At 35.4% G+C, this 12630-nt stretch overlaps 2 protein-coding genes across 4 annotated transcripts in view; one reads left to right on the top strand and one right to left on the bottom strand.

Annotated features, from left to right (window-relative positions):
- The window catches only part of LOC117330391 (protein transport protein Sec24C-like), a 28451-nt gene extending 25038 nt beyond the window's left edge, over positions 1 to 3413 (bottom strand). The window contains exon 1 of one of the 2 annotated variants that reach the window (XM_033888662.1): positions 3232 to 3413. The gene's annotated coding sequence lies outside the window, so the exon portion shown is untranslated. The remainder of the gene's footprint in view (positions 1 to 3231) is intronic. The other variant, XM_033888654.1, reaches the window with a different exon arrangement.
- A 3236-nt stretch (positions 3414 to 6649) lies between these two features.
- On the top strand, positions 6650 to 12428 carry LOC117330358 (alpha-(1,3)-fucosyltransferase 11-like). 2 transcript variants are annotated; one of them, XR_004533327.1, is made up of 3 exons: positions 6650 to 8143; positions 8614 to 12054; positions 12324 to 12428. XR_004533327.1 is itself a non-coding variant. In XM_033888583.1 (2 exons), exons 1-2 carry the CDS (start codon positions 6807 to 6809, stop codon positions 8762 to 8764), a joined length of 1488 nt encoding a protein of 495 aa, XP_033744474.1. In that variant the 5' UTR covers positions 6650 to 6806; the 3' UTR covers positions 8765 to 12426. The 2 variants fall into 2 exon arrangements, 1 of the variants encoding a protein (XP_033744474.1); XM_033888583.1 differs by having other exon boundaries at positions 8614 to 12426.
- Positions 12429 to 12630: the final 202 nt, after the last annotated feature.

Below are 12630 nucleotides of genomic sequence, written 5' to 3'. Positions count from 1 at the left end.
TAAAGAAAACATCTGTACTATGCAATTCAGCATTAAAAAAAATCATGACAATCAAAAAAGGTTGTTTAGTTTAAAAAACATACTAGATATGGCAAGTTACATGATTTAAATTGTAGTGTCTGTGATGTCACTGTTATTGCTTCTTTGATACAATTGATTTGAAATGGACGATCCCAAAATCTTAACCCTTAGATAAGTCAAGGAGTAAACTGTTAATTATAGGAATTTGGCCTAAATAGGAAATAATTTCAATTGGGAATGGGGCCCATTATCGGCACCAGAAAGCCCTAAGAAAAAGCCTTGGCCCTGACGGTCACCTGAGTTTCGAAATATTTCAGTTAATTTAATTGACCCTTTTTGGCCCCACTCATCAGTCCAAGGGGTCAGTCAGGGCCAACATGTGCATACCATCGAGCTGTCATCCCATGCTGATAATGTTAACCAAGTTAAAATGAATTCCAATAGAATTCCAACAAATAATAGTCAAAAATTAGAATTAGATTTCCCTATAGAAACTATATTAAAGTTTACAGGGGCCATATAATTCACAATTTTGGTTGACCTTTAGCCATAGAACTTCCTGCCACATTTCATTGAATTTTGTTCAGCGGTTTTGGAGAAGAAGTTGAAAATATAAATTGTTTAGGGACGGACAAAAGGCGATTGGAATAGGTCACTTGAGACCAAAACATTGTCAATTTTAAACGCACATAAAAAGCACATCGTTTTATGTAGGGCACTACAAAAGTTACTTCATTATCCAAAAACTATCATACTTATGGGATATGGTCTTGTTTATCATGCACATTGTTGTCATTTATCCGTATTTTCGAAAACCCCATAGGGACTTTTCGAAAATTGGAGATTCTCGCCGATCTTCCCTGCGGTGTGCTTGACTTTCATACTCAAAATACAAACACTTTGATAGTAAATTGTGATATATTTCATATTGATGACACTTCTGCACTTTGATCTTAATAAAATTAAAGCACATCATTGGATCTGGGTGATGACTTCAAATAGAAATTATCCATAATAATGTGTCTGGTTTTCAAGTTTTCTCCAATAAGGCGTCAGGTGAAGACTGAACCGAGCGACCGCAAAGGATTGTAGACATAGGGGCAAATAGAGAGTAGCCAATCTCTCAATATATGTCTCTGCCTTCATATAGCTCAGACGCCACCTATTGACTAGTGCTGACTGCTGAGCGATATTATCGATAAACCGGTTTATCATGATAAGAGTAGGTCAGTGCAATACCTGTAATTGCAAAACTTTTTTTCTGTTTTTTTTTTGGTTTCACTTTCCTATCACTTTCGTTCGTGATCAGTCAGACGCTTTAACAGTATGTAGCATATTGCAAGCCTCGATATGACTTGGATGGTCCTCACTTTGAATCAAAGCAAGCATGGCGAATGAAAATGCACAGAATGTGAAGTACGTCAAAAAAACGAACACTAAGAGCAGAATATGGCAATTTTACTTAATGAAGGAAGTCGATAAAAAACTACTTAAGGATATTGTATCTTGCACATTATATAACCAGGAAGTACGCAATACAGGAGGAGGTACGACCAACTTGTTTTCACATATATATATACGATGCAACCATCCGGAGATCGAAGTTGATCATGATGACACAGCTGGTACGGATACCAGAAAACATTCAAAACAGCCTGCAGTATTTGTCACATCATCTCAACGTACCCTAACTGCGATGGTGGCCGCAAAATATTCTCCTAAATCTGCAAAAGCCCGTGAAATTACCGGGTGACTTGCTAGATTTATTGTGAAAGATTTACATTATTTAAGAAGTAAAAATGTTGCTGAAAAATATTGCGATGTATCGATAATATCGTGATATTTTCTTAAATATTATGATATACTGCGATACAGTTTTCTGTTAGCAATACCCAGCACTAATATTGACAGATAGTATTGATCATGACTCACTGCATACAAAGCCTTGTCGTCTCAACTACTGTTTTGGATATTGCTGACATGGAAATGAATGTGGATACGTGGTGTTTCCCATCAGTTTTCTCCCAAAAATTGAAAGGTTGACATAATACATAGGTACAGGATAACACATGAAGGTGAAAATAACTTTCATGAAATGAGAATACTGCAGCCCCATGATTTGGTTTTTGTTTAACGTCCTATCAACAGCCAGGATCATTTAAGGACGTGCATGGTTTTGGAGGGGAAGGAAAGTCTATGTACCCGGAGAAAAACAACTGACCTATGGTCAGTACCTGGCAAATGCCCCATGAGGGTTTCGAACTCGAACCCAGAGGTGGAGGCTAGTGATAAAGTGTCAGGACATGAACACTGACAAAATATGTAAAAATGACAACTTTCACTTTTGCCAACATTATCCCATTATTTTATCCACTATTAACGTCAGTGAATAACTAATTTTGCGTGAAAATGTTTCTATGCATGTTTTCTGAATAACCTGTTTTCACCTAATGGTGTTGGCAATTGCTCTTGGCAACAGCTGGTCTGGGTTGATCACTCAATTAAACTTGCATTAATTACTAGACTAGTATGGCTGATTTGTTTATATATGTCCAAATATACATCTATGTACACAGTATAGTCAGATTTGACTATAGCCAAATCTGCATACAGCCAGATTTGTTGCAAATTACAATAGTTGAACAGATACACAATAAATCTGTATCAATCATACCAGTACAGATTCAGGAAAATCACCAAATTGCGTATAATGCTCAACCTTGCATGTTATATTTACACACCAATTGAGGTATAGTTTTGTTACTAAAAATAGCCAAAATCACTACCAATCAATCCATACTCAAACTGGCGTAATTATACGCCAGTTGGCGGTTTTCCCCAACCTGATATGAGGATGTCAGTGCATAAGATGGATAAAATCGCTGCTTCTATCACGTTTAAATCGTACAGTGCTTCAAAACCACAGGAAATCAACCGAACAGCAACCAGTAATTACCAATCGACACTTCTGCATAATTCGAGTGAAACATAAAAGACTAGAAGACGTATTTCTCTTATAAATATTAAAAACTGTCGATAATGCAAACGCCAATTAACTCCATCAGATGATTACAAAAACAGTGTTAAACATTCACAGTACAGTTTTTCTATAAACAGAAACTGACAGCCGTCACTTGACCATACCGACAACATGCCCAAATATTTACCTTCGCCGGGTGACAATTTCTGGAAAGTGTGAGCCAATCTTACCTGCAAAATGCTTGAATTGGAAGACCTTCTTGTTGATGAAGGTATAAACAGGTGTAATTTCTTGAGTTGGCTGAAATTAAGTTGATAAAACCACGCATAGAATGACACGACTTATATTACGTTTTGGATGCCACGTACGGTTGGCTATTACTTCCGGTTGCTGTCATGCGCAGATAGTGCCACGTAACGCTGACGGGAATTGTGGGAAGTAAACACTTACAGGGATAAGCTATATCGGATAATTTAAAAGAATTGGTTAATTGAACGTAGAAATAAAAGATAAATATATTATTTAGTGACAAAAATAGGTAAGATTTCATATGTACCACGTATGATGATTAAGTGCATCACAAATGTGTTATTTGTTAACAGAATATTTTGTGATAAGTGTCCACAATATCCTGGTTTTACCATATTCCCATTGCAATTCACTTCCGGGAATAAAAGCAGACGATTTTCAGAAGCCAATATGTTATCCACAGGGTTTGATTACCACAGCATTACAGTTATCGCTTAGTTTTGCCTTGTAACTAGAAAACTTTTATTTATTTGAAGTGAATTCCTTCTTTGATTTTATTAATGAGTGAAACGTTGATAATTTGAAAACAAAGTGGATTGTATAAATAAAATGTGATGCATTTTTAAAATGGATAGATTCTACCACTGATATCATTTTTTTAATTCTTATTTTCTATGCAAGCGCCTGTGGTCAAAGGTAGACAACTCTTACCAGTTTTATAATAATTAAGCGACGATCATAATGGTTTTTAATGGAAATCAATAAATGAATTGTGGATATCCATAAATGAATTATTGATATCCATAAATGGGGACTTTTTTCGTACTTTGGCTTGCCATACTCAACCCAGCTAGTCCAGTTTCACTTCATACCTCGATCCCTCCTTCAAGTCTTCAACACTGAACACAGGCGTGGATTCAGGATTTTCGAAAGGGGAGGGGGTCCAATAATATAGTGATAGTGCGAGGGCCGTAGGCGCGAGCCGTTTTTTTTTTTTTTTTGGCGAGGGGTCTGGGGGCCGCCAAGGCCCCCCTGCGGGTCCAGGGCAACGTCCAGGGCAGCGCCCTGGTAGGGAGTTCCAGAGAGGCGAAGCCCCCGGCGGAAAATGAATATTTGCAATCATTCGGGATCGTTTTCTAGAGAGTAAGTTGCACGAATATATATGTTTTTAGATCTATCCACAAATGACAATCACAACATGGGATCATCGCGAGCATACATTAGAGAAAATTAATTTCATTACTTTCTGTGAAATCAGAGACTCTGGTGAAATTAAGATATGAACAGCATCCATTTTCATTTTTTTTTATTTTCTTGTTTAGGCAGCTTCAGAGGTATCCTCAAGAAATATGACAAAACCATCTTTCCCAGGCGCGGATCCAGGATTTTCGAAAGGGGGGAAGGGGTCCAGTAAATTAGTGATGATGCGAGCGCCGTAGGCGAGGGGTCTAGGGGCTCACCTTGTTCTTGTTCTTTATATTCCTCCAATATCTGGAGAACCGTTGGATATCAACGTGGATAATGGGTGGTGGCTCCAGATTTTATCAGCAAGTCCTTCAAGAATATATACACTATACCCATTCTTATCATAAACATGAACTGAAATTGGGGATTTTAGGCTGACCACGTATGCGCGAGCAGTGACCACACTATAGAGTTATTGGAGATATCTATGTATCCTATGGAGAAGTCGTATATAGTATAAAAGGCTGAAAATCCTATATTCAACTACTGGAGAGCACCCTTAATGACCATTTAACTTATGAGGCAATGTACAATCCTATATACACTGAAATCTTGATAGTTCTTGACTATATAGGCACATCTTAAAGAAAGTTCATGATGTCGATACCGTAACCCTATATAACAATAACCATCGAGGTATTCTAGATTGGAAATATGAACCTATAAGAAAACGATCATATGGTGAGGATAGTGTTGCAACACGAGACTGGTGTAAGGCGTAACACAGACCCCTTGAGAGGGATTCTATCTGTCACTGTTAGTGCCTTTGGTATCATAAATGAAATGTAACCCTGAACAATCCAGAATGATTTGTAGGGTAAGCTCACTTGTAACACACAGGTTTGGAACATCTGACTCTTTACACATGATACAGTTAATACTTGAATTCATCAGCCCTAGATATCTGGCCCGAATGTGGTTTGATGTCTGGAAAAGCAGCAAAACATGGTGTCTATCTTCATATCCAGAGTGACACATCGGACATGTTCCCGAAATTTCGTACTGGTTGAATTTCGATATGTTAGATTGAAGAGTGTATGTGTCAGTCAAAAGTTTTGCCTTTACTGCTGATTTGTTGACGTTCACGGTGACATGCCTAGCACTTTCCCAGATATTGTGTGGTTTGCCTCTAGAGTCAGAAGGAAGATTTGGGTGTAGATTGTGTGGATTTTGGGGCAGACTCTGTTATGAGTTTCTCGATCCAGAAGCGCGAGATAGTGCTCGTGACTGTTTTCTTCAACTTAGCCTTTGACGGAGGAATCTCCAACCCGTCCCACACTGTGTTAAGACCGTAGTGTAACAGGATATTGTATGCCCAAACAAACCAACTACGGGAGCTGGTGTCTTTTACGCTAGTTGTCTTCTGCCTGCATTGTACAAGGTTGAGGTGGTATCTTCCATAACAGATCTAAGGGTGTTTAGAATTCTGTTATGCAATGTTGCTTCAATCGGGATGCGACCAGATAAGAAGTACACGGCTGCGTCAGCTGTTCTTTCTGGTAGATGTTGTAACTGCTTATTAATTTAGCGTCTTCTTGTAGAATAGGGAGATTTTTGTGACATCTTTCTGTCTTAATCTTATGAGGGTTTACACCGTTGAGACCATGGAAGCCCGATCCCATCAAGGCATATGCTGTTCTTCTTGCCGACTGGATGTAACAGGAGAGAGAAAATGCAATGACCTTACGGGGACTCGAACCTTCTTAGGACCCCTATAAATAACAATTAAAGCAACTACGGAGTATCGAGGTGTTAATACAAGGAATTAACTTTACTAGTATTTTAGTAAAAATCCATCATAAGGCTGGTCAAATTAAATATTATTTGAAATCATATCTGAAAATCAGTATATAGATTATTATCATAATGGTACATATATATGTATATATTTTCTACTAAATTTACCAATAAAATACTGTACCGTGTTAGAATTACAAGTTATCATTTAACATATACACGTGTACATGTAATATGTTTTGAAATTGTATATAAACTGAGTTTTCCAAGTGAAAACATTTTCTTTGTACTTAAAGATGTGGATCGCATGTATCGGTGCCCCTGACACGAAAGTGAAAGTACACCAGGCAAAAATGACCGATAAGATAAACGGAAGTGTGATGGGAGCAGCGTGTTACTTACGTAGGTTATGTTTACACGTGAAGTGAATGACTTGCAATGCAATCCTTATCTTCTCATTGTTGACGTGGATCTCAGCCAGATTATAAGATTTAGTAGAAAAAGGTTATTACCCAAGTATAACAACTAGTGATTCAGAACGTGTCAGCAAGACTGGGAATTGCTGTTGGTCATCATGAAGTTTTCCAATTTGTATAGTGTCAGTGTTGGCTGCAATTTCATACTATTTTGTGTTTTATGTTTCATAGTTTTTGTACCTGTGAAATTTCAAGAGGATGCATATCAACCAAACTCACCGTTCAAGGAAATGCAGTTTCAAAGTAATTTAGGAACAGATGAAAATGAGGAATCTGATACTATAAAAGAAAAACAAGGAGAAAATCCCATCCTTCTATGGTGGACCAATGGTCTGTTTCCTCATCATCCAGGTGATGAACTTGTTCCGATTGATTGTGAAGGCCACCCATGTTTTTCAACTAATCGTCGGCGATATCTATCAGATGAAAGAACACGCGGTATTATGTTTTACGGGAGTGATATAACTCCTGATAAGTTACCGTTACCACGAAAATCAACTCATGAATGGGCATTATTTCATGAAGAATCTCCTATGAACAATTACATCTTGTCAAAGGAACCATTCATATCTCTCTTTAACCACACAGCAACGTTTCGAAGTGAATCAGATTACCCCATAACCACCCAAAACATTTATTCCTTAAAATTTATTACAAGACGTAAACCAATCCCTCTTGATGTTAAAAATTCTGAGAAGACAAAACGAAATCTTGCTCCAGTGCTGTATGCTCAATCACATCCTGGTGTTCCATCTGATCGAGATAGTTATGTAGAGGAATTAATGAAATATGTAAAAGTTGACTCTTATGGTTCCTGTCTACACAATAAAGATCTACCAGAACACTTAAGAGATCCTGCAGAAAACTTTGAAAATCATGAGTTTCTTGATTTCATTTCTGTCTATAAGTTTCATCTGGCATTTGAAAATGCAGTTTGCAAAGATTACATGACAGAAAAACTAATGCGACCACTACATGTTGGTTCTGTGCCTATTTATTATGGGTCTCCTTTTGCTCAAGAATGGATGCCAAACAACTCAACAGTCATAATGGTGAATGATTTTAAAAGTCCTAAGGAATTAGCAGAGTTTATTAATTATCTTGACAATAATGATGACGAATATGAAAAATACATGCAGTTTAAAAAAACAGGAGGTGTCACAAATCAAAAACTTGTCGATTATATGAAGAAACGTCCGTGGGGATCTCATGATCATAACTTTTATATCTTTAATGAAGACAACAAGCCAGATTACTTTAATGGATTTGAGTGTCATGTATGTAAAAACATTCACAAGAGAATGGAAAATGAGAAACTAAGACAGCTTGATACATCTGTGCCCCATCTCCCTCCAAAGTTAGCCAATAACTCGCATATGGGATGTCCAGAACCATTCTCATCACTTGGTTTGTCGGAAGAAGAATTAAAGAATAGGTAATAGTTATTTACAGTTTATAATCCATTGGTGATTAAGGGTTTATACACTTTCAGAGAAAACAGAATTACAAAATGAATAATCAAAAAGAAGAAAAATAAGTTAATTGTATATAGCTTTGATTTTTAAGGGTCAAGACACAGATACCAGGTATGTTGTAAGCAGTTGAAGAGTATAGTGTATTCTGCTTTAAAACCTGTTTTTAAGAGCCAGGAGTTGTTTTCTTTTCTATTATGAGGATTTAGTACTGTTAAAACTTTCATAAAGACTTGATTTCAAGTGGAGGCTGATCATGACCTATATGTTTGTATATTCTTCATTACTAGATTACATAAGCCTTCTCAATTATGGATGTAATAGATTCTGTGCTGTTTTGAAAAAAAATTAAATTAAGATGAAATATTTGCATGAAATTAAGTACATTGTATGAAATTATTTTAAGTGTTTCTTTGGATTTCCTTTTTTGCAGGTGGACAGAAACTGACTGGATCAGAGTTTATCGCACCCAAGAAATGATGGCTTCTGCTGTCCACGATATGATGGATGCTAATGAAACAAACTCGGAACATTTCATAAATTATCTTAATAAATATTTGAAGAATAGTGATGTAAGTTTATAGCAATTACTGTATGGTGTTTTTTATAAGTTTTTTGATCTGTTTCTGTAATTATATATGATCAAAATTCTTATAAAAAGCATCATAATGTAATGATAATATAATTGTTCATTGAATGTCATGAACATTTCTGCATATGCACTATAGAAATTCCCTACAAGATTAATAGGTTAAGATATATTATCATGATATAGGTGTCCATTTACATGTTTTATTTGACTTCACACTGTTTTTCAGTAATTGCCATATATACATCCTTTTCCTGGCATGTGAAAGGGAGACTGCTTTTGAGTCACATTCCACAATAATAGATTTTCACTTCTATGCACATTTTTTTCCGGAAATATGTCGATTTATTTTTACTATGTACATATACATGTACATTTGTATGTATAAATGTGATTTATTTTTATGCTCCCTTTTTTTAAAGAGAAAATTCATGTAATATTTTTAGCTAATTTCTTCAGTATGTAATTTTCATTAGATATAATTTTCATGTTATCCATAAAATAAACTATAATAAATCAAAGTGAAACCTAACTTTACCAATGACGATGCATTAATCATTTATTTGAGTTACCTGGCCAGAAATACACTTTTGTAAATGTTTCCTTAAAAGTTTTAATTCATGAGTTCATGATGGAATAGATAAGGATAGATATAAAAATATGAGGATCTGATAAAGACCTAAAATAAGCTGATTAACAAATTATATAACGCCTACATATGTTTATAAACTGAATAAAGCACCCACCGATTTATCCATCTTACTGCCTTTATAACCTACGCTTATTGTTTAGTCATTGAATTTGATATGTGTCTGATGTTTTTTTTAATTTTTTTTTCAATCATTAGGATTTACAACACATAATTTTTGTTACTAAAAATGCCAATATTAGTGATTGTTGATGTAAAAGAGAATATTTTAGAGGTATTTTTAAGTTTTGTAACAAATTACATCGAATCAGGTACTGTGATAAGCCCTAAGGGATGAACACATAAAAAACTTAATTTAAAGGAGGATTTTGCCTATTAGCATTGTTCCTGAACCAAGTTAAAATGGATTGGGTCATTACCTGATAATAGACATTTCCTTATTGCTGGATAAATGATAAAATTTATGGTCAAAGTTCTAGACACAGTGGACTGATTTTCGCTGCATTGAATTTTTTATCAATAGTTTCAATCTTATCTACTACATTTAAGTGATAAAGAAAAATTTTAACCAAAGTAGGGGAGATAATTTTGGAGATACATATATGTACATGTATTTTAATAAAAAATTGATTTAGGGGAGATAATTTTGGAGGTATTGTTAATAAAAAAATTGATGTAGGGGAGATAATTTTAGCGAAAAATGTAAAAAAAAAGAAAAAGAAAAACTGAGTAGGGGAGATAATTTTGGAGGTATTGCTAACAAAAGAAAAATTGATGCAGGGGAAACCGAATTAAAAATTAATGATTTTTCATTCCAGTACTAAAGCTGTGCCTTACAATTAATGACAAATTTGACAAATTGATTATTCCTACCATTTTAATACACACGTAAATTATTTGCTTTTTTGTTTTTGTTTTGCTCCAATGAATTGATTTTGGTTTTTGTTTTGGTTTGTTTTGTTTAAAGTTCTGTTAACAGCCATGGTCCTTTAAGGACCTGCCAGGTTTTGGAGGTGGAGGAAAGCCGGAGTACCCGGAGAAAAACCACTGGCCTACGGTCAGTACCAGACAACTGCCCCACGTAGGTCTTGAACTCGCAACCCAGAGGTGGCGGGTTAGTGATAAAGTGTCGGGACACCTTAACCACTTGGCCACCAAGGCCCCATTGCTCAAGTGAAAAGAATGTCACTTAAGCGAAAAGGGTGTTTCCTGAAGACTAGGATTAAAAGTTGAAATGGTGGTGTACCATATGACATATTTTATTGTTAGAAATCTGATTGCTTGAGTGATGTTTTTATGATATTACAGTAGGGCCAATTTCTTGCATGCTTTTTGTTAGTCATTCCAAAATGCAAATACATCTTTTATAAATCAATGTATTTTTTTATAGTAAAAATATTGTAAACTATGTGGATGTTTAGACATTGTAAATACTTTATTTACCATATTTATGATGTATTAAGCCAAGGGTTCAACACACTTTGATTTAAAGTAGTGGGTGAACTTATTGCAGGACAATGAAATAGAATTAAAAAAAAAAGAATTTATCAGTTTTACATAAAGTATATGGCTGGGCTTGTTATTAGACACAGGCTTATTGCCATATGTTATTTGATGTAAGAGAGTCATCTTATATGCAGAGGATGACATCAAAGGTTCTTTGTTTTTTCCATCTTCTTGAGTTTCTAGTGATTATAACTAAAAAAAAATCAATAGGTCTCAACAATCTTAATTAGACTTGAAACAGAATTAAATGTCTAGCAGGTAACCACCAAGAATTTCCATAATATTTCCCCAAAACAACAATTTCTCAGTCTGATGTGAAATTGAAAAATGGCAATTTATTCTTTAGGGCAGTGCAAACTAACCGAAACAACAACGGAGTTCATGTCCTAATTGAAACATTTGGAACCTACCGTCAATAAAAAGTCTGATGAGTGATATTTAAAAATGTGTATTCATAACTTTGAGAATGTAATGGATGTCATTGGTACCGATAACATTGTATAGCAACAATATTAAGAATCTTTGACCCATTACCGATACAAGAGACAGCAGTGAAGATTTTTGAATCAGGATGTTCACGAAACTCTCTGCTGGGGTGTAATACATGTATTCAAAATTCGTTTTTCAGGCTTTTACTGAGCTAAACAATGACAATGCTTTGTCAAAAAAGGACTTGGCATAAGTTCCCAACTTTGTTGTTCTTTGGTTTCCAAGGGCTTTCGCGACAGTTCACCTGTCTGGATCAACTTTTCATTCAAGTAATTTCTTCTCAAGAACCTAGAGGCCCAGAGACCTGATATGGGGCCTAAATTCAAGGTCACAGGGGTCAATTAGACTAAAATGATTTAACAAGATCTTCTTAATAACTAAGAGGACCGGAAACCTGATATTGGGCCTGTAGCATACTGGGGTGAAGGGCCACCTTGGCCTACATTCAAGGTTACAGGGGTCAAATATGCTGAAATCTTTAAACAACTACTTCTCAATAACCAAGAGGTCCAGAGGTCTTAGGTTGGGCATGTCACATGCTGGGATGAAGGGATACCTGATATGTGTAATTAAATTGCCTTGACAGAATTGCAGGGGTCAACTTATTTAAAACTCATAAAGCTTAGAGTGACATTTGGTCAGTAAAATGCTGGGATGATTGACTGCCAACTAATGCATTGATATTCAAATGAATGACCTTAATATATTTTTCAAGGTCATTGAAGTCAAAAGATGTATCACCGTAAACCCACTAATCGGATTAATGCCAGAAGTTTGGTACAGGCCTGTGATAAATGCAGCTACAACTTCGTTAGCCAAGTGTGTTTAATACAATACTCGCTTTTCACCCTTGATGAATTTCAAAAAATGAGAGTATATCTATTGAACACACTAGGCTAGCGAATTGGAGGTATAACATGAATAGATGTTGTATGTACCAAAGTTTCTCTTCGCTTTTGCTTGTGCAATTTGATATATCAAAAGAAATCCTGAATAAAAATAATTTAACCTCAGACTTTTTGTTTTCTTTCTATTACAATGTGAACTCCTGTTCCAAGAGTCATAGATATTAATCAAGAATGTGAACTTCATAGATCACAGGCACTTTGTGTTCATTTTTTTATTTGATTTTGATGTCATAATAATCTTGACATTATTTCACTGGAATGTCTCTAAAATTCAGCTATAATGTATCAATTAAAAACTTGAGTCTTTTT

Source organism: Pecten maximus, chromosome 1 (assembly GCF_902652985.1).
Source record: "Pecten maximus chromosome 1, xPecMax1.1, whole genome shotgun sequence".
NCBI lineage: Eukaryota > Metazoa > Mollusca > Bivalvia > Pectinida > Pectinidae > Pecten > Pecten maximus.
The sequence above is the reverse complement of the archived record's forward strand: the minus strand, read 5'-3'. Positions and strand labels throughout refer to the sequence as shown.